This window comes from Anopheles bellator, chromosome 1 (genome assembly GCF_943735745.2).
Source record: "Anopheles bellator chromosome 1, idAnoBellAS_SP24_06.2, whole genome shotgun sequence".
In the NCBI taxonomy this organism is placed as follows: Eukaryota; Metazoa; Arthropoda; class Insecta; order Diptera; family Culicidae; genus Anopheles; species Anopheles bellator.
The window spans coordinates 30,400,748-30,428,601 of NC_071285.1; the positions used below are offsets into that span (position 1 = coordinate 30,400,748).

Genomic DNA, 27,854 nt, shown 5'->3' on the forward strand with positions numbered 1-27,854 from the left:
GGTGGTCATGTTAATAGTTACGCGAAAAAACCACCAACCATTGACCACCTCTAGACGTAAATTCGAATTGCTGTTGCCGAGATAGGGCCAGCCGTAGTGGACATTTGACCAAATTGGTTTTTCATAAAAAAATGTCTTGAATGCACCTTTCGAAGAAAAGTTCAAGAATCGAAAAGTATTAGGCCGTTTGTTTTAAATAACCAAAAAAAAAAGTATCATATAAGGCTCACCCTCAACCTATTGAAAACAGTGATGTATCTAGTGTTAATGATAAAACATTTATCAAAGCTTTCGATTTGTACTGAAACTGTGAGCTAAGGACCGAAGAAATAAAGGCAATTTTTGGCGTTATTTATGTTGTTGAACACGCACTTTAACAAATATGTTTTCGTTCGCGACAGAATGTTTAGTAACTAAAGCACCATTTTTCATTTCTTGTTGTTGCCGCAACAACGTGCATCCCTGCCGGTTCCCAAACCTTCCGTGATCCAATAACGCAAAACACGGACACCACGACGATTTTCAAACGCGATGTGTGACGAGGTGTCACGAAAAAAACGAGACGGGCACTAAAACCCGAAACCCGTTGCGTTGTCATCTCGGAGTTGCGCAGCGCGTTAGGCGCCATCGCAGCCAAAGTGTTGCAAAAGCTCGACCCTCTATTAAAAAAAATTAGCTAACAAAGTTTTGCCTCCGGAGCACGATCGCGATAAGCTGCGCTCCAGGCCGTCACACCCTTCGTCGTCGTCGTCGTACGGGCGGACTACTGCAACGGTGTGGCATGTTGGTGTGTTTTGAAAACACCCAACACCTAAACCTGCATCACACCACCACCTTGTTTGGGGGCATCCTCTCGATCCCGGGCGTCGCCAGAAACCAGAAATGGTAAATAAAGACAACCAACGGAATGCGGCGGACCAACGCGGACGACGGGGCCATCTAATCGAGGCGCGTGGCGGGTTCGGTGCCAGCCACATCCACTCGCCGGTTGCTTCACCACACGGCCTCCACGGGTCCTCCCGCCCACTAGGTCGCATTAGCAACCGATTACCGACCCCAATTGCTCGTGAAATTGCAAAAAGACCTCCGCGCGGAACCGTGCTGTGGAGTGATGGCGGTTGCGCCTAATTGCACGTGACAAACGGCACGCCGCGTTGCATCAGCAAAAAACTCGGGCTGCGCGCTTGCACGTCGCAATTTTTTGAAACAAAGTGAATAAAGGCTAAAGTCAGGAAATTTTGCTGCTACAACGGATCGGATTCTGGACTTTCAGTCCCCGTTTTCTAACGGGCCGCTTATGAGTAACGCCAGAGCGATGTGAGCTGAGTGTGTACATAGGTGCGCGAAGTGTCAATAGCTATGTGCAATCGAGAACCGGGCCAGAACACTTTCGAACATTTCTCAGAAAACATATGGGGGACGTCGTTTTGCGAAACTCCAACTACTGCCTTCAACTCCTCAGATCTTGTTTGCTTGCTGGTACAGGAAATTGGTAGATGTTGCAATCGCGGCAAGCGAATGTAATCACAATGTAATAGAAGCAGTGTATCTTCGTCAGTTGAGTAAACCGAAAAAAAAACCTCGGGTTCCTCGCTTTCCGTCGCACCCAACTCTTGCGTTTTCCGAAGCAGCCCGTTGTGGCGCGCGCGGAGCGGTGTCTTCGTGTGCGGCACGTGATGTAATGCAGGTGCACCTGCCCGGGTTTTGCCAGGGGACCCTGATGCACCCTTTTGTCATTAGATAACGACTTATTAAACTCTAGCCATACGTGGCACGCGAGGCTGTCCGGGGAAGGTGTGTTGTTTTTCTTTATCCACAACTCGTAACCAAACCACGGCTGAAGCCAAAACGAAACACACACCACACACAGAATGAGACAGGGGGAAAAATACATCACCACCGATCGTTATGCCCCTCCATGCTTAGTATAACCCCTGGTAGACCTTGAGACCAGAAAGATGATCGTCGTCTGGCTCGTAAAAGGCGCCGTGGCTCGCCGCGGACACATTTGCATATTTTCAGTGTCCACCGTTTTTGTTCCTGTTCTGCAACACATACACACACACACTGGGAACGATCGCGCAGAATGGTCAACACACACACGGCACACACTGATCTGCGCTATTGTTCGTGAGAATCTCTCTCGGAGCTTCTGCAAAATTCTGTGCAACATAAACCCACCCCCAGAGCGCGAGAGGAGTCCTCAACACACACACAGACACACACGCAATCATACGAACAAAAGACCCCATTGAATGTAAGAGACGGGGCAGAAAAAACGACAATCACCCCGATCCGATCATGGTGATGGAGACACGGGCGAGAGCTTTGGCGAAGGGTTTAGATTTGGTGGCCAATCCCTTTCATAAGCTTCACATTATACCGCCTTTTGGGCGGTGGGTGGGATGGTGATTTCCACCCCTTCCCCTCACTTTTAGGTCCCACGCACAGAACGAGAAAACAACAAAACAGTAACGAAACAAAAGAAACCAACAAAACAAAAATATCAGCGCGCGCCCAGGAACCATTCCTATTGCGCTCCTTGTCGCGCACGCACGCACACTTACCTAGCACTTTGGCGAGCGAGACGGCTTGGACTCTCTCTCTCTCTCTCTCTCTCTCTCTCTCTCTTTCTGTCTCTCGCTCTCTCTCTCTCTCTCTGTCAGACACACTCGCTCACTCGCTCTGGCACGCGGGGATCGCGAGATTGCGTTTTGCGTGACAAATTTTGACGTTTCCGCAATCGGCGCAGACAATCACCAACACCAACACCGAGGCGAGCTGATCACGGATGAAAGTTGAGGTTCACCTTTGGCCGAGCGCCAGTCACTTTGGGAACCGATTTTCACTTCGATCGCATTCCGATGGGTTTCCCATTCCAACGTTGGCACCAGGACGTTTCGCTTAGCGCACCCACTCAAGGCACACAACGGCACAGCACCCGTTGACATTTATTTACAAAAAAAAGAGGCTCCTATTGCTCTTGGACGGGGTCGAACAATGGATCAATGGAGCCCACCGACCAGACACGGGCGCACTACGGAGGAAACCGCGGAAAACTGAGCACTGGGCAACACTGCGAACACGGCGATCGCTGATCGCGACTTTCTACCCAACAACGCGATGGTGTTGGTGCGTAAAGGGGTGTTCCAAAGTGTGTGTATAGGTGTGTGTAAAGGTAAAAAGATACGATCGCACTATGGGGAAAAGGCGGTCATAAACGACCTTTTAAAAGTGAGGGTTTTAGTTATATTTTCTTTTCCTATAAGTTATCTATGACGAACTAGGCGCGTAGTCTCGATGTAACTAGGTCAAATGTCTATCCTGTATTCAAACAACACTTTGTACCCTTTTGTGTTTATTTTTTAATGTACTCTTTGTTTTTTTTTTAATAAGTCTTTACATGTTCCCGAATATACGTTTGTATAGAATATTATATCTTGTGCAATTTTTATGCCTTTTCGGTGTGCAGTATGGGTCTGACTACGACTATGTGTTTCTTTTGGGGTATATACATTCTAAGATAGTCGGTATAATAAAAGAATATTTTCAGATCCTGATTGTCTTACACAAACTGTTGTTAATCTAGATAAAGATTTGATATTGGGCATCTTAGGATAAAGGTTTTAGAATCTTAGTAAAAATGAGCTGTCAGAAAGAAGTAAATGCCGAAAAATTAGACACATATTGAAGAGATACATGGCAAAAACTTTTAGTGCTTTATAGTTGGTTGAAAGTAAATGCTAATGGATTAGCTCATGCTGGGGGTATAATCAACATCAACATCAACTTATAGTTCATAACATAAAGACATTATACACTAAAGTTAAAGACTTTTTTTAATGATGGAGTAAAACATTAATGACGATATCGTGATTGATCATGTAGATATGATGATTTCAGCTTGGATGAAGAATTCAACTAATAAATATTTTATCATTTGTTTAAATAATAGTTCATGAACTGGATACTTTGGATGGTAATAACTATTATACTTGTTTCAAAATTTCCACAATCGAAACTGGTAAAGGTCCGCGATCATTTAATTTCTTTTCTTACACTCATAAGGCATTAGATTGCATTTATATTTGCATTTACGGTTATGCATTTTTATCATTTGAGTGTAATGCAGATTACATAGTTGAGGCGTTTAAATACCATAAAATATTAATCGAAAAGGGTTATTTATTATACTTGGTTTATTATACGTGTAGTACACGCGACACATAAAATGTTTAATTTAATCAAAACACATGCATGATAACAGCCCACTACATTTCTCTAGATTCTCCCAGAACTAATTATGTCCGCCTATGCTATACAAATTCCCCACTGTGGATCGGTATCCAAATATCTTCTATTGCCTCGCTAGACGCCCAAAGTTAAGCGAATGTTTGATGAAATAATAAGCAAGCTTTTATTGTTGTGCTTTTAAGGACGCACATTTAGGGATTTAGGGATACCGATAATAGTAATCTATTAACAAAAGGGCCAAAAAACGAAAGTGAACTTGTTTTCCATTCGTTTCGAAGCCCACCGTCAGAATCGTTAAACTGGGCGTGGTAATATTTATTAATCACTAAGGTATTTACCACTAAGATTTCAAGCCTCTTCGATTGAAATATCAGTTCTAGCCACTTAAAACGTGTTCGAACAAACGAAAACTTGATCTTGAAGATACTTAGATAGCTACAGAAAGCAAGCTCCAATGTACAATGTGTTCGTGAACCAAAGTATTCAATCAAATTAAATCGTCGTCTCCAAACATTCAAAGCGTATATAAAGCAGCGTACCGAAATTTTGTGAAACTAGTCGATGCAGTCTTAAACTGACAATTACATTATTATGAGCGAATCACAAAACTATTTGTAAACTATACATAATAAAAAATACAAGTTCTTGGAATTTCAAGCAAACAAACCTACAGCCAGTAATTTCAACTAAATTTCCATTGGATTTATGAACCAAAAATTAATTTATGAACGTAATCTTCAATAATATATGTCTAAGTACCAATTGCTTAAATTTATATTATCAAACGTATTTACTTTTTCTCAAAAAATAATTTTTTGAATTATCAAACTGACTGCATAACGCTCCCACAGCATCGATGAGTTCCATTGTTTTGTTTTCTGGGGCGCTCACAAGCTGTCAAAGTGAACGAAAATCAACTGGAATAATCTTTTCAATGGTGTATTTTGTTAACAATTGCAAATTGGGCGGCTTTACTTTTCTCTGCAATAAACGTTCGCAGTTAAAATGAACAATTTGGCAGCTCGTAACGAAACAGCGGACTTCGAGTGAGTTGACGGTAAGCAAAAATAAAAAAGTATAACAGCAAATCTCTTTCCAGGATCCCTCGTATGTGTCGAATGTGCTTATCGACTGATTCTAGTGTAGAGCCGCTGACTTGCGACAAATTAGGTGAATATTTCTATCAAAAAATCTTCGAACATACAAGAGTTCAGGTACTGCGCTTCTCTTTAAATCAAGCTCTCGGTTACAGACAATAACATTTGTGATATATTCCTTACATTGTTACAGATGTTGCCAACAGCAGGATTTCAATCGTGTTTGTGTAGCCCCTGTAAATCGCGTCTGCATGATCTATTTACGTTCCGCTGGCGCTGCGAAAGAAATGTTGACATAGTCAATCGACTCATAGCAGAACCGAATCCAATTCAGTTCATCAAATTGGAAACAAATGCAGATCAACCTGGTGATTATATGCATTCAACAAACGGTGTTGAATCAGTTTGGGTGAAACAGGAGTTTATCACAACAGATGCCGTGAATGGCTTACAATCGAACCAGCAAGATTCGCAACGGAGAAACCGGACAAACCATGGTAATCAACATGACGATTTGTTTGAAACAGTGGAACAATCGTTGGAAATTATTTTGAAATGCGAACCGGAAAAAGCGCAACAGCTCCAAACGGATCAGCTGCATTCCAACTCTCAGAGGGGAAAAGAGCCGCTTGATTTTGGAAATCAGCACTCGTTAAATCAAACAGATGTTGGCGATCAAGAAAAATCAGGACTCACAAGTAACAAGTCTATTTCAATAATTGGTCAGCAGCAACCGTCGACGTCGAATGAACAACGAAGCATACAAAACAATCTCATTAAACCGGAATCTTCAGGGTCGACAAAACTTGACTCGAATGATATTGGTAATGTAAATATCAAACACAAACACCAATGCCCGAATTGTCCAGCAAAATTCGCACGGTCATGCAAACTGGAAGATCATATCCGCACTCACACTGGCGAAAAGCCTTTCAAGTGTAAAATATGTAACAAAGCGTTTCATTCGGCGAGCAACCAGAGGAATCATATGACTATACACAACAAGGAACTACGTCATCAGTGTCCTCATTGCACCGCCAAGTTTGCTCGATCATGGCAACTTAAGACCCATACCCGCACTCACACAGGTGAAAAACCTTTTAAATGTGGAGTTTGTGGCAAATCTTTTCATTCGCCGATCAATTTGAGAAACCATATGACAATTCACAACAAGGGTCATCATCAGTGTCCTCATTGCACTGCAACGTTCCCGTGGCCATATAAACTAAAGATCCATATTCGTACTCACACTGGTGAAAAACCTTTGAAGTGTAAAATTTGTAACAAAGCTTTTCATTCGGCAGTCTACGTGAGAAACCATATGTCAGTTCACAACAAGGACAAACATCGATGTCCTTATTGCCCCGCCAAGTTCGCACAGGCATACAAATTAGAGATTCATGTACGCACTCACACTGGCGAAAAGCCCTTCAAGTGCAATATTTGTAACAAAGCATTTCATGGAGTGTGTAACATGAAGCAGCATATGAAAATTCATTACAAGGATCAACATCATCAGTGTCCTAGCTGCCCGGCCAAGTTCGCGTTTTTGTATAAACTAAAGCTTCATAGTCGAATTCATAGCAGCGAAAAAGAGTCCAACAGTAACGCCAATGACAAAGCGTTGTATAGAACAGACAACATGAAGAAAGAAATTCTTAATCAGGACCAAAACTACCAGTGCTCCCAATGCTCAGTCAAGTTTGCCCGGCCATCCCAACTAAAGATTCATATCCGCACTCATACTGGTGAAAAACCTTTTATGTGCAAAATCTGCAACAAAGCATTTCATAGAGTAGAGAACATAAAGCAGCACATGAAAATTCACAATAAGGATCAGCATCATTCCTGTCCGCATTGCCCGGCAAAGTTCCCCTGGCCATACAAATTAAAAATTCATATCCGCACTCACACCGGCGAAAAGCCTTTAGAGTGTAAAATCTGTAGCAACACGTTTCATTCGACCGTAAACTTGCGGAATCATATGAAAATTCACAACAAGGATCAACAGCATCAGTGTCCTCATTGCTTCTCCAAGTTTGCTCGACCAACCCAACTAAAGACCCATATCCGCACCCACACCGGAGAAAAACCCTTTAAATGTGAAGTATGTGGTAAATGTTTCCATGCGACGCTCTACCTGAAGCAGCACATGAAAATTCACAACAAGGATCAACATCACCAGTGTCCTTATTGCTCCGCGACGTTTGCTCGGACATCACAACTAGAGATTCACATCCGCACTCACACCGGTGAAAAACCCTTCAGGTGTGAAGTATGTGACAAGTCTTTTCATTCGACGGTGAATCTGAGGATCCATGAAAAAATTCACAACAAGAACCGATAACTTCCGTGTTCTTATTTTCTCTCCACACTACATATTAAGGCACATACGTAATTTATTTTAATAAAAAAAGTTACAGTTTCATCTAGATGATCGTTTTCGTCAATTGTTTTAAAAGCATTCCATAACTATTATATTAGCGTAGCGTAGATTATATTAGCGTAGCTCTGAGGCACCATATGTGCCATGTGTGTATCGTTAAGATAGACATTGGAATTTTTAAAGGAAATTCATTAATTAAGGCTATTTATTTACGTTATTTCTTCGTTTTTTGGAGATGGTAGTCTTTGTTATCGGAGCAATTGCCATAGGTGTTATAAATAATATGTTATAATAAAAGATTTGTGCATTTTGTATTTGTAAGATCACAATGTTAGAATGATAAGACAACCATGCGATTACCATAACCATACCAGTGGAAGATTTTGCGTAGTGTTCTTTGTTTCTGTTATTACCAATCCCTTGCAGGTGTAGCGCCCATCGTCCTCGTTGAATTCGAAGTCATGCAGCACTTTGTCAATGTTTATCAGGTCGTTGTTCGGAATACCGACACAACCCACACAAAACGTGGAATGATCACTCAGATTCACATAGATCACACAGATTTGTTCCAATTTACGCGAAGGGTCTTGTTTTCCGTGCGAACTAAGATAAAACGAGTGCAGTTCGGTTTTTCGTTGATGTTGCGGGGAATCATACGGGACAAGGTATAAACCGACACAGCATGTAGTCTGTACTTACTAATGACACTGAACATCCTCCAGGATGAACAATAAGCGACCAACAAACCCTAAACAGCTAAACGAACGAATTATGCTGACCCGCCATCTCGTCGCGCCTACTGCTTATAATGTTTCGCAGCAAATGCAAAATGTAAACAACCACGCATTGAATCTAAAGTCAGCAAGAATTGTATTTTTTGTAGGATTGCTCTCATTCTGGATCATCTCCTGCGAGAGTATACCTTTGGACGTGTTTTATGGATATGATGTACTTTAAATAGGCATATATTTCTTACTCGATTTCAAGTTGAAATTAAATAAATTAATTTAATTTAATTTAATTTAAATAATTTCAATTTCAGTTTCTTCGGTGAGTTTCTATAATCGTGGGTGAGCTTTCGGAGTGATTTCGTGCTTCGTAAAGTGTCGAAAGCGATCAAGTCCGGGAGCTTTCGACAATCGCTTTGACAGTTGATGTCGCGGTGCGAGTGTGCCTTCGCAAGTTTCCTCCAATCCCAGTCGTTTCCATTTCAGTTCTCTGCTGCCTGCCCAGTTTTGTAGAGGTAGTGTACGATCGGGAGGATCTGTGATTCAGTGATCTTCTTAGCTGTACGAAAAAACAAACAAACCAACGTAACAGCACCAAACAGTTCCTCACCGTGTGGCCCGTTGCGTAAAGCGGACTTCAATGTCGTGGCACTGATCATCCCCACCAGCCCCAGGCCCGGAACAATGGAAATGGTCGACGGATCCACCGAAACGACAGGCACGCGTAGCAGGAAGCCCGTAACCAAGCAACACCCCAAGGCTGACGACGTTGACGACGATTGCAAACCGATGGCAAACGATGCCAAACGCCGTTCGAAAAACGAAAGACTTGCAACAGGCGACGAACCCTCGAAAGGGCGCGACGATGGCTTTGAAGCGGGCCACCAAAGTAGCAGTGCCACCGTCCGGGAAGGGAAGGGTGACGATGGCGATGAGCGGTTTAGCTTTTCCGTGAACGTGCGCCTGAACGGTGCCTCCATCGGGCTGTTGCTGCTATCGTTCCTAACCCGATTCTACCGCATCACGCACCCGGGAGGCGTTGTGTAAGTGCCGTCTCCGTTTCAGCGGGTTCAGCGCTCGGTCGCTAACGTGTCGTCATTTGTCACTTACAGCTTCGACGAGATCCACTTTGGCAAGTTCGTGTCGCTGTACCTCAGAAACACGTTTTACTTCGATCAACATCCACCACTCGGGAAGCTGCTGGTGGCTGGGGCAGCCGGAGCCGTGGGTTACAGCGGCAGCTTCGAGTTCCCTAAAATTGGCAGCGAGTACGATGCGGTAAGTGGCCGTGGCAGGATTAGACGCAACCGAGGCGCAAAACGAGTTCCGGTTGCCTTGGTGTTGGTGCGCCTCGAAGATGAAAGTGAAGATGAACGTCACGCGTCTCGCTGGCCTTGGTGCGCATAGTGAGTCTTCGTTCAGCACTGCTTTCTCTTCTTTTTTCCGTCCATTGGATGTTATAAAAATGTCAGCGACGCGTTAGCCCATCGTCTAAGATAATGATGTGAATCTGTTTACGGTTGCTCTTACAGTCGGTTCCCATTTTTGCGCTCCGCTTCGTGCCGGCCCTGTGCGGCAGTCTGCTGGCACCGATCGTATACTCGATCCTGCGGCAGGTGAAGCTCGGCCAAGGCATAAGCATTTTGGGCGGACTGCTCATTATTTTCGGTAAGCGACCGAACGGCCGACCCTCATCATCTTAACAGCCCTCGACCTTAACACGTTTCCCCCTTCCGAACCCGTACAGATAATGCTCTGCTAACGCACTCGCGCTTCATTCTGATGGAATCGATGCTGCTGTTCTTCGCTGCGCTCGGCATCCTGCTGGTGCTCAAGTTTGCCGAAGCCCACCCGTTCAGCGGGCGCTGGTGGGCGCTGGGAGCACTGGCAGCCAGCTGTCTGACCGCGGCCGTCCTGGTCAAGTTTGTCGGGTTCTACAGTTACCTGTTGGCGGTGTACATAATGGGACGGTACGTGTGGATGGAGTTACCCGATCGACGGCGCTCGTCCAGCCGGCTGGTGCTGAAGGTGGTGGCCAGCATCGTCCTGATGGTCGGCGTGTCCAGCGCCGTTTACCTGGCCTGTTTCTACGTGCACTTTGCGACCCTGTACAAGGCGGGCCCACACGACAACGTGATGACCAGTGCGTTTCAGGCCTCGCTGGAAGGGGGTCTGGCGTCGATAACGAAGGGCCAACCGCTGCGGATCCAGCACGGTTCGCAGGTGACGCTGAAGCACACGCACGGCCGGGTTTGCTGGCTGCACTCGCACACGCACGTCTACCCGGTCAAGTACGCGGACGGGCGGGGCTCGAGCCACCAGCAGCAGGTGACGTGCTACGGGTTCAAGGACGTGAACAACTGGTGGATAGTGAAGCGCCCCACCCGCGACAGCCTGATGGTGGAGGACGAACCGGACTACATCGGCGACGGGGACGTGGTGCAGCTGGTGCACGGCGTCACGAGCCGGGCACTCAATTCGCACGACGTCGCCTCACCAATGTCCCCGCTCTGCCAGGAGGTGGCGTGCTACATCGATTACAACATCTCGATGCCGGCGAACCTGCTCTGGCGGGTGGAGCTACTGAACGCCAAGGAGTCCGGCGGCAAGTGGCACGCCATCACGTCGCAGGTTCGGCTGGTGCACGTGAACACGACGGCTGCGCTCAAGTTTACCGGCGACCAGCTGCCCGACTGGGGCTTCAATCAGTTCGAGGTGGCGGCCGATCGGCGCCAGTACACGATCGACACGATCTGGAACGTCGAGGAGCACCGCTACACGCAGCACAAGGACAAGAAGGACGTGCTGAGCAAGCTGCTGGCGACCGAAATGATACCGACCGAGCCGACGCGGGTATCGTTCTGGAGCAAGCTGTACGAGCTGCAGCTCAAGATGCTGCTCCACGCCGACAAGGTCGAGAGCCACATGTACTCGTCGGAGCCGCACGAGTGGCCCCTGTTGGACAAGGGGATCGCGTACTGGATCGACGCTGGATCGAACGCCCAGGTGCACCTGCTGGGCAACCTGGTCCTCTGGTACTCGGCCACACTCGGGATCGTGCTGTACGTGGCCTTCCTGGCGTTCTACCTGGTACGCCGCCGGCGACAGTGCTTCGATCTGGAGCCGGCCGACTGGGAGCGGTTCCGGACCGGGGGCGAGATCTTCCTCGCCGGCTACCTCATCCACTACCTACCGTACTTCTTCGTCGAGCGCACGCTCTTCCTGTACAACTACCTCCCGGCGCTACTGTTCAAGGTGTTGCTGCTCTGCTTTGTGATCGACCACTGCCAGCGCGTGTTGCAGGCGTCTGTCGACCGGCGTTCCCCGATTGTGTCGACGATATTTCGCGCGATCCTCACCGTGTGGTTCGCCGGTCTGTTGCACTTTTTCCGCCGCTACAGTGTGCTCAGCTACGGTACGACCGCGCTGTCGGCCGACGATGTGCTTGAGCTGCGGCTGAAGGACACCTGGGATCTGATCGTCCACAAGCCGTAACCGTACTGCGCCGGTACTCTGGGTGCCGTTTTTAAATACTCTGTGCGTGAACGCCGTGCGCGCCAATAAAGTTGTTTTCCATTTCGTTTCAATAACCACCGGTAGTATTAGTAGTAGTAGTGGCCGGTAAGACCTGTGGATGTTGCGCACTTCGGGCCGGCGTATTTGCAGAGCGAGACAACCTTCAAGGTGAAGTGGACGGCTCGACTCATCGAAGCCCATCGAAGTTGACAGGCTTGACTTTCCGGTTTGTCGACGAAGTCAACTCAAATTTGGGGGAATTTTTCGGAACTTAGCCGAAGCGAAGATATGCGGGGTCTTTTTTTTGGTTCCCGTCCGGAACACCGGTAAACACTTCTCTGCATCGTTCGGCATCCTGCGTCAGAGGGCTGAGCAAACGCTGGCTCAAGTACCGTGTTCCACTTGCTAGACCAATCTTATTCATCATTCGCACCATTCATCAACCGGTGATCTTCTTCAACGGGAGCGGAACAAAGTCCACCAATGTCTGCTTGGCTGACGGCATCATCGCACCACCGCAGTTCTTAAATCATAAAAACATGAATAAACAAACGCCACTATATAAGAGTGGCCTTCCGTCGGGCCGAAGTTTCATTCGTTTCAGTTGTGCCGTGCCGATTGGCGATTCTCACCCCTTTTGGTCCCAGGTGAGATGGGTGACTACGGTGCCGATGGCGTCACGGAGCTCTACCGGGACTCCTGCGTGCTGATCACCGGTGGCACCGGTTTCATCGGCAAAGTGTTGCTAGAGAAGCTGCTCCGGTGCTTCGAAGTGCGCAAGGTGTTTCTGATGATGCGGCCGAAGCGGAACAAGGGCGTGGTGGAACGGTTCCAGGAGCTGCTCGACGATGCGGTTAGTGGCTGATAATATTCACGGTCCAGGAGCTGAGGTTCAGCTGGGTGCCAGGAAGATAGATCTCAAATAGGACGTGTTGGACGTGTTTAGTTGTTAGGTTTTTGGCGGTTGCTCCTGGATGACATTTGTTTACGGTATTCTAGATTTTCGCCAACCTCAGAACGTTGCCCCACAACGGAAAGGATACACTGCAGAAGGTGGTTCCCATTGAAGTGGACTTCCAGTCGGATGCCGTCATCTCACCGGAGAGCCACCGGCTGCTTGCTGGAGAAGTTCAGGTACGTTCCTCACAAAAACTCCACAGCCAAAGTCCTTTGGTACTAGTGCCCCCCCTACCCCAACTATTGTAGATCGTGTTCAACGTGATGGCGTCGGTAAAGTTCAACGAAGACATCGAGACGGCTCTGGACACTAATGTGCTGTCATCGCGCAAACTGTTCCATCTGGTGGAACCGTTCGACGCCCTGCGCTCGATCGTCCACGTCTCCACGTTCTACTCCAACTGTCACCGGGCGCACATCGAGGAGCGCATCTACGAGGATCTCCCGTTCGGCGGGTTCGAGAACCTGCTCAACATCCTGCGGTTTCTGAGTGCCGACGAGAAGAACCACCTCAAGCCACTGGTGCTCGGGTCGATGCCAAACAGTTACACCTTCAGCAAGCGGTGCGCCGAGGTAATGATTCGCCAGCAGTTCCAACACCTACCGCTCGCGGTCTTTCGGCCCCCGATCGTGTCGTCCGCCTACCGGGAACCGTTCCCCGGCTGGGTGGACAATTTTAATGGCGCGGCCGGCATGGCGGTTCCCATTACGCGCGGTCACATCTACTGGATGCGTGGGGAGAAGGATGCCACCACCGACATGGTGCCGGTGGACTACTGCGTCAACGCCCTGCTGGCCGTCGGTTGGGATAATGCTACGCGGTGAGTTAACGGTAGCGAAAGTTATAGGCTCATTGCCCTCATCTCGTACTTACTCGTTAACTCTGCAGCGATCGGAAGCCTGCCAAGGAGCCGGTTCCGGTGTACAACTACGTCTTCCAGAAGAACCCGATCCGCAACGGAGACATTGGCGAGCTGGTGGCCCTCGGTTTGGATTCACGTCTCATGCGGATACTGGGGTGAGCTTTGGTCTCAGTCTCATCCACTATTTCCCTACGGGTTCATTCAGTGTTTCCCTCTTTTACTAGCCGTTACTTTCTGCGAGTGACGTCATCGGTGTGGGTCCGGCGCCTGCTGATCGGGTGGCTCCTGTTTCAGGCAACGATCGTCGATCTTGTCGGGATGGCGCTCGGAAGGAGCAAAAAGTAAGGCCAGCCTTTCCAAGCAACCAGGGAGCTCAATCATTGGCCACTAATGGTACGTTTCCACCAGGAACTACACGTTCGTGAAACGCGTGGTGGCCCTCGACGACTCCACCAGCTACTTTCGGTGCCGATCGTGGACCGCGGACAACGCCAACATTCGTCGCCTCTGGGACCGGCTGCCGGCGGACACGAAACGGCTGCTGCCGTTCAACGTGGAGTCGATCGACTGGAGGGACTACTTTCGATTTTTCGCTCAAGGCGTATCGGCCGCCGTGCATCGGTTAACACTTAAACGGTGCGAATCTTTGCGCGTGTCGAAGCGTACCAAGACAATGGAAGCGATCGATGGATGCTAATTTAATAAAACGCGTGTGTATTATAGCTCCTCAATCAACGGAGTGCGCCGAGTGCCGGCGGTTCCGGGGCGTAACCGGATCTCGGGTCCTTCGCGTGCCGTCGCGACACTTTTACGCAGCGCACTGGCCGTGTCCGCCTTCAGCTGCTTGAGCGCCTCCGGAAGCCTGTCTTTGATGATTTTTTTCGGTTTCACCAGCGCACGGAAATCGATGTCATCGGTCGAGTCCTGCTGCTCGGTGCTGCTGCCCACCTCCTCGATCGCCATCCGAACCGCGTTCGGTGGCGGCAGATCGGGAAGCTGGGCGCGTAGTTGGGACGCGCTGGAAAGCGCCACCTTGTTGGCGGGTTCGAGACGAAGCACCTCACCGTAGACCCTGTAAGCCTATCCGTGTGCATTGTTAGTATGGACTCAGCAGATATTTATGCTGCCTCGGGGCTTACCTCACGCCGATTATCGTTGGACACCAATGCCTGCGCTTTCCGCAGGAGAGCCTTTAGGTTTTGTGGTTCCCGCGACAGACACTGGTCGCAATCTGCTATCGCTTCCTTGTACCGGTGCAGCTTTATGTCTAAAAGTATACCATAGCTGAGGAGGTTTGATCCAAAGCCCCAGGAAGTCGGGCCCTCGCAGGTTCAGGTTACTTACACGCCATTGCCCGATTGTTGAAACAAACGGCCGTCGGGGAAACGCTCAGGCTCTTCCCGTACTCTTCGACCGCTTCCCGGTACTCCTTGGCACGAAAGTAGTCGTTTCCCTTCTCGCGCATTCTGTTGGCCACAGCACCCCTTTCGGCCTCGCTCAGTTCCACCTTCGCGGGTAGTTCCTCAATTTTGGGTTTAGCCAAATTTTTCTGGTTCTGCATCCGAACGAACTCACGGTGTCGCTCTTCGTCCAGGTCCATCTTCAACATTTCCGCCTCCGGATCGTACTGGTCCCACCGACCGTAGTCACACGACCCGATACGTCCTTCCGCATCCTTCTTTCCGTTCTCGCACCGACCAGCTGCCGATTGCTCAGCGTGTGGCCCCGTAAGGACCTGCCGTACCGGCGGAAGGTCAGGCTTCTCGCCCGGCCCGCCGGTCTGGATGGCACCGGCGAGGGACTTCATCTCGTCCTGCCACTGGTTCAGCTGGGCCGAGATGGCATCCCACTCTTCCTCCGCCAGCGTGTGGCGTGTGGCCAGCGGCTGCTCCTTGCGCAGCACCCGACTGCCAGGGAGCACCGCCCGGAGCCGCTCCTCGGCGAAGGTGGTAAGCTGCGGAAAGTAACCTTCCTCACCGGAACGCAACACTCGGACGATGTTTTCCAGTTTTCGCCCGCACTCGCACCGACGGATGTACTCGAAGTCCAGATGGTCGAGCAGAATGTCGTACTTTTCGAGCAACCGCGTTCGAGGTTTGTTGGCCATCTTTTTTATTGCCAGCGACGTCACGACACAGCTACACTCCTTACCAGCAGCTGCTGAAATAAAGTCTCTGCCCAATGCAAACAACGAATTGCGTTTCCATGGCAACGGCTGCCCGGGTCGCTGAGGTTGAAGCTGGTGCGAACGGCGCATCAGAGTTTGGTCGATTGCTCTGTGCCAAGGTCAACCGGGAATTGTTTTAATGCGGATAATTAACGATTTATGAGCGTTCAAGTTTTTCATAGTGCGCCTGGTGCATTCGTCCTGCAGCACGTCGGTAAAACTGTAAACCTAGACTCCTTTCGAGTTGCCACCCAGGGCACGTCATGCCATCCGTTAGGCACAATTTTTTTCATTTTCAATTTGATAACTTCTTTCAATTCAAGCGACTTCTGTTGATTATTACGATGTGTTTTTTCAGTACGAAAGGGGTCCTACGAATTCAGTACGAAAGGGGTACGAATAGGAACTTTCGAACCATACTGTAACTTCTCACAGCATTCTGGTTAATGCGCCTAAGAGTATGCAATCCGCTTTGCACCACACCGGTGAATAATCTCATTTTTTTAAATTGATTTCTTTTTCTTTCAGAAAACCGTTATTTACTAAGAAGCAGATGCAAATGTAGCGGTTTGTAAAACCAACGACTTGTAGAATTATTTTACAATTATTTGCTAGACAAATGGAGTCGACACTTCAACTCCGCCAGCGAGCGCGCTTCAGTGTAGTTTCATCTACCTCATCGAAACCTGTGTCAAACACAGTGCTTAGCTATTTCGTAACCACCGGTGACCACACAACGGTGACCGAATAAAAACAATCGACCAGATACAAAAAAGCCTACAAAATGTTTATTTTATTTATAATTAATTTAATCGTTATCATTTGTCTGAAAAAAAAAAAACACATTCTGTCACTGAATTGTCAGGTATCTTAGCTCTACGTAGCTAGTGGCAAAGTTTTTCCCCCCTTTTTTTTTCCTAGTATTCTATTACTTGTTATTTTGATGCGATGTTGATGTTTCCGTTTCCGTTTGTTGCGTGGCTGGTCTTGTTGTTTGATGGTCTTCCCCTGGCAAGTGCCATCAATTGCTTATGATGAGGCATGCCGGCGGCGGCGACATGCCCCGGACGCAGCGGTGGCGCAGCGTAGTGTTCCCTGGATCCTGCCCGTCCCCGCTGTGGCGTGTCTATGCGTGTGTGCGGTGTGTTCGTGTCCCTTGTAACCTTGTTCGTTTACGTGTACATCTTAAATTCAACCTAGATAAATTGGAAGCGTACGGAGTTGGAAAGTTCTTCACACCTTGTTGAAGAGGGTTTTGAATATTTTCAGCGCAATGATGAAGACGGAGCTCCACAGCAGGTAGAACAGGCCGCTGTTGAGCCTGCGCGTTTCCCGCAGCTTCGACTCCTTCAGCTTCCGCTCGTTGATGCTCGGGCTGCGGGGCTGGACGGCGTACTTGATCACGCCCGGTACGAAGTTCCGGTAGTACTCGGCCCAGTTGATCTTCCTGATGTCGAGCGGGAACAGTTCCGCCTCGAGCGGCGACATCTCCTCGCTGATCCGGCGAATGTTGGCGTTCGTCATCCGCCAGTCGTTCAGGCAGAAGAAGCTCAGCACCTCGCTCAGCGTCACCATCTTCGCGAACAACCGTTGCATGCTGTCGAGCGATTGGAAGAGTTAGAGACCACTGGTCGGGCGGGGGACATTTGGGACAGCCTAAGTCATTGTCGGTCGGTAAAGTACAGCAAGCTAACTGCAGGTCTCTCCACGAACGCCCTACGAACGTCCGGTGGCATGTCCTGATGCAATTACACACCCCAAGCATACGTTCCAATCGATCAACGAAACCTGTGTGTCTAATGATACGACGGCTACAATCTTGCACCCCATCCGCCGGCCGTCCGGGTCTTTGGCGCAATAAATCGCCATCGCCGGTCACGACGAGATGTCGCTACCGGCCCCATACATTACTCCAATTATGCAACCGATCGGGCTCGCTTTCGCACGCCGTGTCGCTTGCGAAGCTGATCGCCTTCGGGGAGACGCTTTGTGTGTCCGATTTCGGTGACATGGTCGTCCAGTATTGCGCTCACGCGGACCGCCGGCAGGTCCTAACCCTAGCGGACACGTTCACCTGCGGGGAGAATCTGCGCGCACCGGTTCAATACACCGTCGGGGTGACCCGTTGGCCATGGACCCACCGCTGCTGCTGCTGGTTGGTTGGTTGCGCCATCTGGCCATTCTTATCCCGCCGGCTCCGGCCGTTGGCCAGCTGTGTGGCCGGCCAACATAACCGTTCGGCTACGACTTACGGCGTTCTCGCGTCTACACTTCGCGTGTGCTAATTGCACAAGCCTCTTGCGCGCGCGCTACGGCTATTTTCGTACCCCTGCCACCGGCCACCGGGCCACCGGTGGCCGCACAAGAACCAATTTACTCATTACTGATCTTACTCAACTCACTTGCACCGTTAGCCGCGGGGTTCTCGCCGCGGAGATCTTGTCTGGCCAACGGGATCTTGTGCAAAGGAGTGGACACTCGCAGTATTCGGAGTGACCTGAGGAGGGTTTATTTAGATTCCGCTAGTTCCGCGTACATCATCATCATCATCAACAGCATCGCGGCAGAGACCATAACTAACCCGACCATCACTCTGGCGTCGTTACGGTTCTGCGCCGTTCGCGACGTCCGAGATATTAAAGATAGGCCCTTTAAGCTTGAACCACCGAATCAAGCCGATGGAACCACCTCGGTACCATGTCAAAAATGATGGAAAAATGGCAGAGGCCTCCTGAATCTCAGAGCGGTGACTGAGAAAATATCTAAACTTCGATTAGAAAAGTAATAGTGAGTTCCCTTGCAGTGTGTTAAAAGACTGCATTACGACCTGCGATGGACTCTAACGGAATCCTTGAATCGTAACGTAGCGAATCAGATGGCCATCAGTAAGGTCAAGCCTGTTCGCCAAGTTCCAAAAAGGTACCGGAACAAATGTTTGGCGTTTGGAAAGAGCAAAGTAGTTGATCTTGTGCGAACCTGCCCTTGTGGAGTTCCCCGTTTATCACGTCCGGTAGTTGCGGCCGTGAGCGTTTCAGCAACGAACTCGCGGCTCCAGAGTCTGACCGGAGCACCGGAGTGATGTGAAGAATGGGCAAGACACCAAGGTGTTCGGTCGTTCACCAACTTATTTATTTTTGAGTTTGAAAACGTCAAACTTCGTTCTAGAAATTGTCAATATCTAGTAAACACTTTGACATTTACGAAATGGGCTGCTATGTGGTTGCAAAAAATTGGGAAATTGGACTCGCAAAACCCACAAGACGTGCAAGAGAAACCAATGCACCGTCTCTACTACGTCACTACTACCGGTGAAACGTGAACCGGTGAACAGCTTATATGACGTCATCTTTCATGAGAAACGCTTTTCTCTCATATTTTTTTTTAGGTCTGACAAGGAAGTCGCTGGGGGCCAAATCTGGTGAATACTCGTGGATACTGCAACAATTCGAACTTTAATTCATGGATATTTGCCCTTTTTCAAATTGCTCTTTTGGCATGGTACATTGTTCCCTTTTTAAAACAGCTTTCAGGAACCCAATACTTTAGTCAAAATATTGGCTAAAATGCTCAATGAGTTGGCAAGGCCTTGTACAAAATCTCTTTCAGTGATTCAACGATTTGCCAATACGATATCCCATTTTTATGGACGATTTCTGGTTTTGTGTCAGTTTTTTTACGCTCTTTTAAAGTCCTTATACTCTTTCAACCTTCATCCATAAATTTCCATTGCTTTAAAACCTTCCAAAAATAAAATAAAAACCAATCACTGCATGATACTTAATGTTTTCCATTATAAAAAATACTGTGATACGTCGATAATAAATATCTTGTACTAAATGGCCATCAGTCCGTATGACTCTGCCTATTCCGGTGGACTTTCAGAACACGTTTCGAAGGGGTGTAAATAATGGAAAAGTGAGGTACTTTGGACCAGAGTTGTGGCGTGGAAAGATTTGCTTGATTGGGACGGATAGAGCGCCCGATCGGAGAGCATCTCTCCGATAGTGCTGCGCCCATAAAAAAGGTGATCATCAATCGGCTGTGCGTTATCCTCCGTGATGGCCAAGATGGCTGGTCAATCGGAACCACCCGCGCGTACGCGGGGGGAGGGCTATACGCATGATTCAACAGCGTTCCAAAGCGTGTCCACCGCGTCCACCCTTCATATCTTACGTGCGCACCTCATCACCTGGGCCATCACGACCGTGGGGCCCCGCGGGTGAAAGCTTTTCACGGAATTCAGGTTTTGCAACTCACGCACACGCGCATTTGCATTGAACTTGTGCGGTGGTGTGTGAGGCTTCTATTATCGAGCCGGGATGCAGTTTGGCCGGCGAAGAGCACCGTTACCGCTCCTACCGTGGTTGGCCTAGATAAACCGTCCTCTAGTCCCAGCGAAGCAGAGCGGGAGGAACCGCTGGCCCGGAGCAATACAAACTCGCCTGGGGGTCGTCGTCGGAGTCGGAAGGGAATTTCGCGAAGCCGTGCGCGTGCCAATTTCCCACAACTCGCGCCCGGAGTGGTGAGTTCGGTGAGCGTGAAATGGCCAAAGCCCGCTCGGCGAAGAAGAAACTACCGTTAGCGCGTGGCGGGAAAGCCGGAATGGCGCCGGAATCGAAACCATGTCAGGGGGAGTCCTGTCTTTAATTCCGGGGTGTGGGGGGTACTCACATTTTCTCCTTCCCGGTGAAGGTGCGGATCAGGTCCAGACAGAAGGCCTGGAACATCATGATGCGCTTGCAGATTGCGTACCGCAACGGATTCGCCGTGATTGTGCCGGTGAAGTATTTCCTGAGAGACCGACAGAGAGAGAGAGAGAGAGAGAGAGAGCGAAGGTTAGCCGGGGAAAATGAGAGAGGGATGGATTGGTGGCAATGGCCCACTTTGGCACTTACGCCACTAGCTTCCGGATCGGGCCGAGTCCGCTGAAGAAACCGTTGATCACCTGATCCCAGGTCCACAGGTTGCTGTCGTCGGTGTAGTTGTAGACGGGGATGGTTTTGGTGACGCTCGATTTGCTCACGTCGTGCGCACACACCAGCAGCGCGTTCACGCAGAAATCGACCGGCACGATGAACGGCTTCTTTTTGGGATCCAGCAGGGCGGCACTGTACAGGCCCTGCGACAGCGGGACCACCATGCCGCTCGGCCCGTTAAAGTTATCGATCCATCCAGGTACGGGTTCGCGGTAGCTGGAGGTCACTGTGGCGGGGTGGGCGAAAGAAGGAAGGAGAGCGGGCCGCAAGGACACACCGCGCGATTAGAGGAGGGTGCGCTGGCCGCGTTTTCGCAAGTCGCAAGGGGAGATGTGTTATGCAAAACGCCCCGAACGCCGACCGCTACGTAATTCGGAAAGGGGAGCTTCGTAACCCGGGGTCCACAGTATGAGAAACTTGGTAAAAATGTTGGTAAAAAAATGAAACTATTAATCTCTTGCTAGAGTTCCGTGAGTTACTTTGAGTTGCTTTTGAGCGCCTTATGTTTACGGGATATTTTCCCGTTTCGGGAGTATTTTTTTCAATTTGACAGTTTACTGCAAATTTCGGCAAATTTTTTTGCTTTCCAAAAATATGGCTAGTTTTTCGACAGCAGATCAAATTTTGACAAAAACGGCACTAGAAGGAGCAGGAAAGGAAACTGAAAAATCAAAGCATAAACAAACGAACTGTCATTTCACTCACTCTGGAGCTCACGGAATTTTCCGCCCAAAAGCTACTAGTGTGGACGCTAGCATATCAAAAAACCTGTAGAGAAAACTCATACCGTGGACGAGGCGTTATGAACGCTTCGCATGGCACATCGGACTAGCAAGTGGTGCATTAATGCGTGCTTGCGATACCGAGGATAACCGATATTAATACGCTAACGAAGGTGCTTCTCAAGATCAGGGGGAATTTAATAATGCAATAAGATATTGGCCCCTAGCTGGCTGGGAGGTGATCTCGCGTGACTCGCGTGGATCTCGGTGCGATTTGCGATAAGCTTCGATACCGAGGATAAGATATTAATACGCTAAAGAAGGTGATTTGGGGAATAGAATAATGCAATCAGATATTGGCCCTAGCTGGCTGGGAGATGATCTCGCGTGCCCCGAACTCGCGTGTAGTCCGACGCCGTATCCGGGACTTGGACTGGGCTTGGATCCTGGGAGTCAGAGCTTACCTATCGGCGGTCGAAATATGCCGACCGGCAGGTGGCCGAACTTGTCGCGGACGACCACCTCGGCGCACTTTTTGCTGAACGTGTACGAGTTCGGGAACTGGCCGAGCACGACCGGCGCCAGGAACTGCTTGTGGTCGTCCTGGAGCTTCGCGAACGTGCTCTTGATGTTGTCGTACCCGCCGAACCCGATGTCGTCGTAGATCTTCTCCTCGATCACCGCCCGGTTGCAGTTCGAGTAGAACGTCGACACGTGGACGACGGCCTTGAGGCGGCGGGCGCCACTGAGCAGGCTGAGGACGCGCCGGGTGCACTCGACGTTCGTTTCGAGCGCCTGGTCCAGCGCCTCGTTGAAGTTGACCGAGGCGAGCAGATTGAACGCCACCTCCACCTCGCTCCGCAGCCGGTCCCGGAGCGCCGGCTCCAGGCCCAGGTCGTCCCGCTCGAAGTTCACCTCCACCGCTTCGATCTTGTCGAACAGACCCTTCGCCGCCTTGGTCTCGTTGCGAAGCCGGTCGAATAACTGCCAGGTGCCCAGGCGGGTGGGGAATAGAGGAGTAGAGCAAAAATCAGGACCAGAGCAGGAGTCTCACCCGGGGGTCACAGTATGAGAAACTTGGAAAAAATTGTATGGCAGGCCAAGAAACTACTAATCTTTTGCTAGAGTTCTTTGAGTTACTTTGAGTTGCTTTTGAGCGCCTTATGTTTACGGGATATTTTTTCCTTTCGGGGGTATATTTTTCCATTTGACAGTTTACGGCAAATTTCGGCAAATTTTTATTGCTTTCCCAAAAATATGGCTAGTTTTTCGACAGCGGATCAAATTTTGACAAAAATGACCATAGAAGGAGAAGGAAAGGAAACTGAAAAATCAAAGCATAAACAAACGAACTGTGTGGACGCTAGCATATCCAAAAACCTGTTGAGAAAACTCATACAGTAGGCGAGGCGTCAAGCAGCAAATCCGCACGAGAGAGTTCGTCACAGGAAGTTCCCCCCTGTCAGGTCCGCCATAAACAGGAGCAGATGATAAGTAGGCGGGGGGTGGGAGAGGAATGAGAGCGGTCCTCCTCCCCCGCACAACGAGCTCTGTGGCGCAGCGCAGCCGCGAGCTTAATTAAGCATATTAGCCACCGCATTCCTTTATCATTCTTCTGCACTCTGCACACACAAAGACACACCACCGCCCTCTCACTCGCGCACACATGCGGGCGGGTCTTAACTGACGCCCCCTCACCTGGGGCACCTCACTTACCAGTGACTTCAGTATCTGCTCCAGGCGCATCTGCGCGCTGTAGTCGCGCTTCCGGCGGATCAGCACGTACACCTTGCGCGCGTCCAGACAGCGCAGCAGCTTCTCCAGGAGCACCTTCCCCAGGAAGCCGCTGGCGCCCGTGATCAGGACGACCGAGTCCTGGTAGAACTCGAGCACCTTCGAGCCGCACGTATCACTCATGGTGCTGCTGCTGGTGCTGCTGGTCTGGTCTGGCTATGGCAACGACTCCGATCTGGCAGCGATCACTCTCCACTCGGCACCACACACTGTTCACACTCGGCTCACTCTCAAGCTGCTATCAAGCGATCATCGAGCCTGCGACACCTGGAACCCCGGACCGAGATATAGGACACTGTACTGAACACTTGGCTACTGGAACTACTGGAAAGAAAACGAGGACGAGCACTGCGTGTAGTAACTATTACTAGTGACGGGGGGCACTACCCGCACATTGCGATGCACACTGATATTGGTCTGTCAACAAATCCACACACTGCTCTGAACTTCGACGCCCCACCACCGCCGGCGTCGTCAAGTGGCGAGTACTTGAAGTCAATTCGCACCGTTTCCGCTCGGCGTGATTCCCCTCGCGACACGGAATCGGCGAACTGCGCAGTGTCGGGGAGTGAAATGTCAAACAACGCGCGCGGGGTAACTGTCACCAGAGCCGCACACCGACCCGGAGCACGTGTCTGCGCGTGGGTGTGTGTCTGTGGGCTATCTCTCTCTCTCCCAAACACACACACAGTCGACACCCTAGTCCCTAGTACTCCACACCGCCTTCGGCTGTCAGTTGGGACCTGGAGGTGCCACCGAGTCCCGGCTGCGGCTAAGGACCAATTCCGCACCAACTCCGGGCCAAAGGCGAGGTTGTCGTAAAGTGTCGCGCCGTGTACGTCATCGCAACGCACACGCAACACCACACACGACTAGGCGGCGGCGGCGGAAGCCGAAGGAAAGCACCCAGCCAGAAGGGACCCTGGCAGGCAGGTAGGTAGGGTGGCGGCGACGGTGGCGACGGAGGCCGGGACCGCTTTGCGCACACTCCGGGTCTGTGGTGTGTGGTGGCTGAGAGTCTCCGCTTTAATCCTACCCAAATCACTGGTCCTTGCAGGGCAGTTGGACCTGTCTTCGGCACACTCAGGTTACCCGTCTGGCTGGCTGGCTACCCCTCACATTAATGCTACTTAATGGCCTTTCGTGAACTACCTCCTTCTGCACGGGTCCCGCCGGGTACGAGACACACTGTCAGACCGACGACCGATTATCCTTGCTGCGGGATGCCGCGAGGTACACACCGACCAGACATCACAGCCACGCACGCATGCACACGGGGACGGGCTCTTTTCACTATCGCGTCTGCCGAACCTGCTGCTGCTGGAGCTACTATGTTGCCGTTGCTGCTGCTGCAGGGAAGTCTCGACCGACTGGACAGGCGCGTTGCTTACTCTCGAGTGCCGACCGATTGATGACTGACTGACTGACCAACGGAGAGACAGCAGCGCCAGCAGCAAGGTGGTAGTACGAGGAGCGCAACATCCAAAACATCACTGAACTGAACCGCAGCACTGAACCATCTTCGCGCGTGAAACGGACGCATCCGCCCCTCTCGCTCGCTCTCTCACGACCGCGCCTGCTCCGCTGTTTTTGGTGGGGTTCAACTTTCGCCGTCTACTACGGCCCACAGACACTACTGGTTACTCAACCCTAGAAATCGGGCGATATCGGCTCTCTCATTGTGTATCTCTATCGCCCGCTCGGCCCAGGTCTATTTGCTTCTCTCTCGCTCTCTCTCTCTCTCTATAGTTAACTCTTTAATATCGCCGCTTATCGAAGCCGCTGATAGCGGCGCGGCTCTCTCTCAACTCTCTCGGTGGCTCGCGAGAGAGAGCGAGAGGTGAACTAGAGTAATGGGGTACTTTCTTCTTCTTCTCTCACACTCCTTCCCTCTCTCTCTCTCTCGCACTATGGGTAGGTCTCTAATACGGTGTTTATTGCGGCTGTTGCGGGATGCGCATTGGAACCCGCGCACACACCCGCCCTGTCTTGGTTGATCCTTGGTTGATACCTGCACAGAAACCCCGAGAGTGAGTGAGAGGCCTTCGACACGCTCGCTCGCTCACCCGTTTCTCTTTCACCTGTGCGTGAGCCCACTTTCCAGGCCGCCGTCTCCCCGGGATGATTGTGTCCTACTTTCGCCCGATGGTGGCCCTTTTCGGTGTGTATGTGAAACGCCCGCACTCCCGCAGGACTCCTGGCGGGAGGGGGGGGGGGGGGGGACCTTTAAATGTCTGTCAGGCGAAGGGTGCGAAAAGAGCTACGGAGTGTGTGAGAAAGAAAGAGATACAGAGGGATTTGTTTATGCGTTTACCCATACCAAGTAGAGCCTGAGGCTGACTTGGATTGTGTTGGATTACCCGCGGTTCGCGGTGCTCCCGGTCCGGACTCTGGCGATGCACTTGTCCGCTCCATATCCCTTCTAAGTGGACACTTCTCCAAGTGGGATGAATCAATCCACCACCGGCCGTCCAGCGAGAGGCGGACGTTGAACTCAAGTATGGGACGGTAGCTGCTGTAGCTGTTTGGCTTCCGACCGTATTCCGAGCTCGGAGCCGTAATTGAGCGGTTCCGGTCCCTTTTTCGGTCCCGAAGGGTTTTTCGTTAATATGATTAATAAAACCACGCGCTTACTTCAATTCAATCCCGGCGCTTCGCTTCCCTTATTGCGGATACGTGGGACGAGCGCGGCCTACTACGAGTTATCGGATCGGAACGGGTGACAAGATGGAAATATATCGGAGCGGGACTATGCGTGGAATGTCAATCAGCGACTTTTGACAGATCACCACCCCCGAAACACGTGCGGGAGAGCGAGAGAGAGAGGACACTCGCGGGAGAAAGTGAACGGCCCCGACCAGGGAACGAAAGGGAATGTCTCCGGAACCGGCCCGGCCCGGGCCAGAGCGTTCTTTTCCCCTTTCGCTTTGACACCGATTGTTTTATAGGTCCGGTTTCGGGAGAAAGTATCGATGCGATGCGGCGGCCGCGGCGGTACCTGGCCACCTCGCCTGCCCCTCCGTTCCTCTCCACCCTCCAAACCGGGCGTAGAAACAAATCATCCGCTCGCTCCGGGGACCGTGAATGCCGATTATGAAATATCTTTATGAAAGAGAGTGAGCGAGAGGGTAGGGAGGGTGTGAGAGAGAGAGGGGGCACGAGAGAGAGCCGAAAGAAAGTTAAGGCTGAAGCCAAAGCTGAAGGGTAATGTACAAAGTCCATCCACAACCGGCGAAGGAGCGCGAGAGTGAAAGAAAGAGAAGGGAAGCGAAAAAAAGAAAGAGAAAACGAAAGGGTAGACGGAGAGAGATAGAGAGAAAGGACAAAACAGCGTGAACAATAACAACACCGCACAAAACAGGAGGCGATCAAGGAAGAACACACGACGCGACAGAAACAAAAAAAAAACGGAAAGAGAGAGAGAGAGACGTTCATAAATGTTTATTCCTTTTCGCGTCCCTTGCACCGCATTGCCACCACCACCATGTGTGACCTGCACGCGGTCATGGACGCAGAGTCGTGGCGACGTGCGTATTATGTAACCCCGGGGCCTCAGGCCACCGCCGTCGCCGTCGCCGGCAAAAGGGGGTGCGCGCGAAATCACGCGACCCCCGCACACGGCAGGACGAAGACCCACCGAAAGGAAACGGAATATCAATCAGAGCCATGGTGGTGGCGGGGGTGTCTACGCCTCCGCCACCGAGGCTACGGAGGCTCGTCCCACTTGGAGGGTGAGGACTCAAGGATCCTGCTGTTGATGTTTTAATTGCACCGAAATTGGGTACTCCATTCGTTCGCCTCCGCAGCCTACTTCGAAGACACAATCCCAGAGGCTCCTGAGATCGAGTCCCCAACTGTTCCATAATAGGGTAACTGCTCCACCCCTCTCTCTTTCTCTCTTTCTCTCTCTCTATCTGGAGCTCTCCTGCGCGGGTGTTTTTCGGGGAAGGTTCGACGCGATCGCGAGCCGAGAGATCGTCCGATGATCCCCATTAGAGGAGGCGGCCTGAGCCTCTGCCATAACGCGCGCGCGCCCCCAAAAGAGACCGGATTTATTGTTTCTCTCGCGTGCGTGCTCCCTCTCACACGTGACGCACGGTAGGTGTTTTTCGGGGGGTCGGGTCCGATTCATTGGACACATGAATGAAGTAACCGAAAACGGCTTCGAAAGGGAAGATTCGGGTCAGCGCGCGCGCGCGCGCGAGAGGTTGCAGGCCAGCCTGGCCACGACGGCATGGTCGTCGTCAATGGTTACAGCACACCACACCACACATACACAAACTCCCCCGATCGTCGGTCAGCCGATTTTTGGGCTAGCTGAACCGCGACCGCGAATCGACCGCGGCGGCGGGTGTTAGAGTATATTAGAACTTACGTAATCCCGTGCGTGCCTT

At 50.5% G+C, this 27,854-nt stretch overlaps 5 protein-coding genes across 7 annotated transcripts; 3 read left to right on the forward strand and 2 right to left on the reverse strand.

Moving 5' to 3' along the window:
• Window positions 1–5,161: 5,161 nt before the first annotated feature.
• Window positions 5,162–8,002, forward strand: LOC131206740 (zinc finger protein 431-like). The gene is made up of 3 exons (XM_058199416.1): window positions 5,162–5,300; window positions 5,354–5,468; window positions 5,545–8,002. Exons 1-3 carry the CDS (start codon window positions 5,260–5,262, stop codon window positions 7,696–7,698), a joined length of 2,310 nt encoding a protein of 769 aa, XP_058055399.1. The 5' UTR covers window positions 5,162–5,259; the 3' UTR covers window positions 7,699–8,002.
• A 1,007-nt stretch (window positions 8,003–9,009) lies between these two features.
• LOC131214974 (protein O-mannosyltransferase 1) lies at window positions 9,010–12,055 on the forward strand. Its single transcript, XM_058209330.1, has 4 exons — window positions 9,010–9,508; window positions 9,578–9,743; window positions 9,998–10,133; window positions 10,213–12,055. Exons 1-4 carry the CDS (start codon window positions 9,150–9,152, stop codon window positions 11,958–11,960), a joined length of 2,409 nt encoding a protein of 802 aa, XP_058065313.1. The 5' UTR covers window positions 9,010–9,149; the 3' UTR covers window positions 11,961–12,055.
• A 578-nt stretch (window positions 12,056–12,633) lies between these two features.
• On the forward strand, window positions 12,634–14,498 carry LOC131215413 (fatty acyl-CoA reductase wat-like). The gene is made up of 6 exons (XM_058209802.1): window positions 12,634–12,834; window positions 12,981–13,115; window positions 13,188–13,759; window positions 13,828–13,956; window positions 14,026–14,142; window positions 14,210–14,498. Exons 1-6 carry the CDS (start codon window positions 12,634–12,636, stop codon window positions 14,496–14,498), a joined length of 1,443 nt encoding a protein of 480 aa, XP_058065785.1.
• Window positions 14,499–14,518: 20 nt separating this feature from the next.
• LOC131215414 (sperm-associated antigen 1) lies at window positions 14,519–15,908 on the reverse strand. The gene is made up of 3 exons (XM_058209803.1): window positions 15,146–15,908; window positions 14,941–15,068; window positions 14,519–14,881 (listed from the first exon to the last, which is right to left on the reverse strand). The coding sequence occupies exons 1-3, from the start codon at window positions 15,906–15,908 to the stop codon at window positions 14,519–14,521; spliced, it is 1,254 nt and encodes a 417-aa protein (XP_058065786.1).
• A 931-nt stretch (window positions 15,909–16,839) lies between these two features.
• On the reverse strand, window positions 16,840–27,850 carry LOC131216623 (fatty acyl-CoA reductase wat-like). Of its 3 annotated transcripts, none has more exons than XM_058211162.1 (6): window positions 27,836–27,850; window positions 23,383–23,727; window positions 22,131–22,650; window positions 20,864–21,170; window positions 20,640–20,759; window positions 16,840–17,565 (listed from the first exon to the last, which is right to left on the reverse strand). In XM_058211162.1, exons 2-6 carry the CDS (start codon window positions 23,581–23,583, stop codon window positions 17,202–17,204), a joined length of 1,512 nt encoding a protein of 503 aa, XP_058067145.1. In that variant the 5' UTR covers window positions 23,584–23,727; window positions 27,836–27,850; the 3' UTR covers window positions 16,840–17,201. The 3 variants fall into 3 exon arrangements, with proteins under 3 accessions (XP_058067145.1, XP_058067144.1, XP_058067143.1); XM_058211161.1 differs by lacking the exon at window positions 27,836–27,850 and adding an exon at window positions 24,772–24,885 and having other exon boundaries at window positions 23,383–23,784; XM_058211160.1 differs by lacking the exon at window positions 27,836–27,850 and adding an exon at window positions 24,613–24,855 and having other exon boundaries at window positions 23,383–23,784.
• Between the last annotated feature and the right edge of the window lie 4 nt (window positions 27,851–27,854).

Excerpts from the sequence above, each read along its gene's own strand:
- LOC131215414 (XM_058209803.1), bottom strand. The coding sequence starts at position 15,908 with ATGGCCAACAAACCTCGAACGCGGTTGCTCGAAAAGTACGACATTCTG. Across the intron at positions 15,069-15,145 it reads CAACAATCGGGCAATGGCGT|ACATAAAGCTGCACCGGTAC; the intron begins GTAAGTAACCTG and ends GTATACTTTTAG. Across the intron at positions 14,882-14,940 it reads CCAACGATAATCGGCGTGAG|GCTTACAGGGTCTACGGTGA; the intron begins GTAAGCCCCGAG and ends GCACACGGATAG.
- LOC131206740 (XM_058199416.1), top strand. The coding sequence starts at position 5,260 with ATGAACAATTTGGCAGCTCGTAACGAAACAGCGGACTTCGA. Across the intron at positions 5,301-5,353 it reads AACGAAACAGCGGACTTCGA|GATCCCTCGTATGTGTCGAA; the intron begins GTGAGTTGACGG and ends ATCTCTTTCCAG. Across the intron at positions 5,469-5,544 it reads TCGAACATACAAGAGTTCAG|ATGTTGCCAACAGCAGGATT; the intron begins GTACTGCGCTTC and ends ACATTGTTACAG.
- LOC131216623 (XM_058211162.1), bottom strand. The coding sequence starts at position 23,583 with ATGAGTGATACGTGCGGCTCGAAGGTGCTCGAGTTCTACCAGGACTCG. Across the intron at positions 21,171-22,130 it reads CATATTTCGACCGCCGATAG|TGACCTCCAGCTACCGCGAA; the intron begins GTAAGCTCTGAC and ends ACCCCGCCACAG. Across the intron at positions 20,760-20,863 it reads CCGATCCGGAAGCTAGTGGC|GAAATACTTCACCGGCACAA; the intron begins GTAAGTGCCAAA and ends TCGGTCTCTCAG.
- LOC131215413 (XM_058209802.1), top strand. The coding sequence starts at position 12,634 with ATGGGTGACTACGGTGCCGATGGCGTCACGGAGCTCTACCGGGACTCC. Across the intron at positions 12,835-12,980 it reads AGGAGCTGCTCGACGATGCG|ATTTTCGCCAACCTCAGAAC; the intron begins GTTAGTGGCTGA and ends ACGGTATTCTAG. Across the intron at positions 14,143-14,209 it reads GCGCTCGGAAGGAGCAAAAA|GAACTACACGTTCGTGAAAC; the intron begins GTAAGGCCAGCC and ends CGTTTCCACCAG.
- LOC131214974 (XM_058209330.1), top strand. The coding sequence starts at position 9,150 with ATGGAAATGGTCGACGGATCCACCGAAACGACAGGCACGCGTAGCAGG. Across the intron at positions 9,744-9,997 it reads TTGGCAGCGAGTACGATGCG|TCGGTTCCCATTTTTGCGCT; the intron begins GTAAGTGGCCGT and ends TTGCTCTTACAG. Across the intron at positions 10,134-10,212 it reads CGGACTGCTCATTATTTTCG|ATAATGCTCTGCTAACGCAC; the intron begins GTAAGCGACCGA and ends GAACCCGTACAG.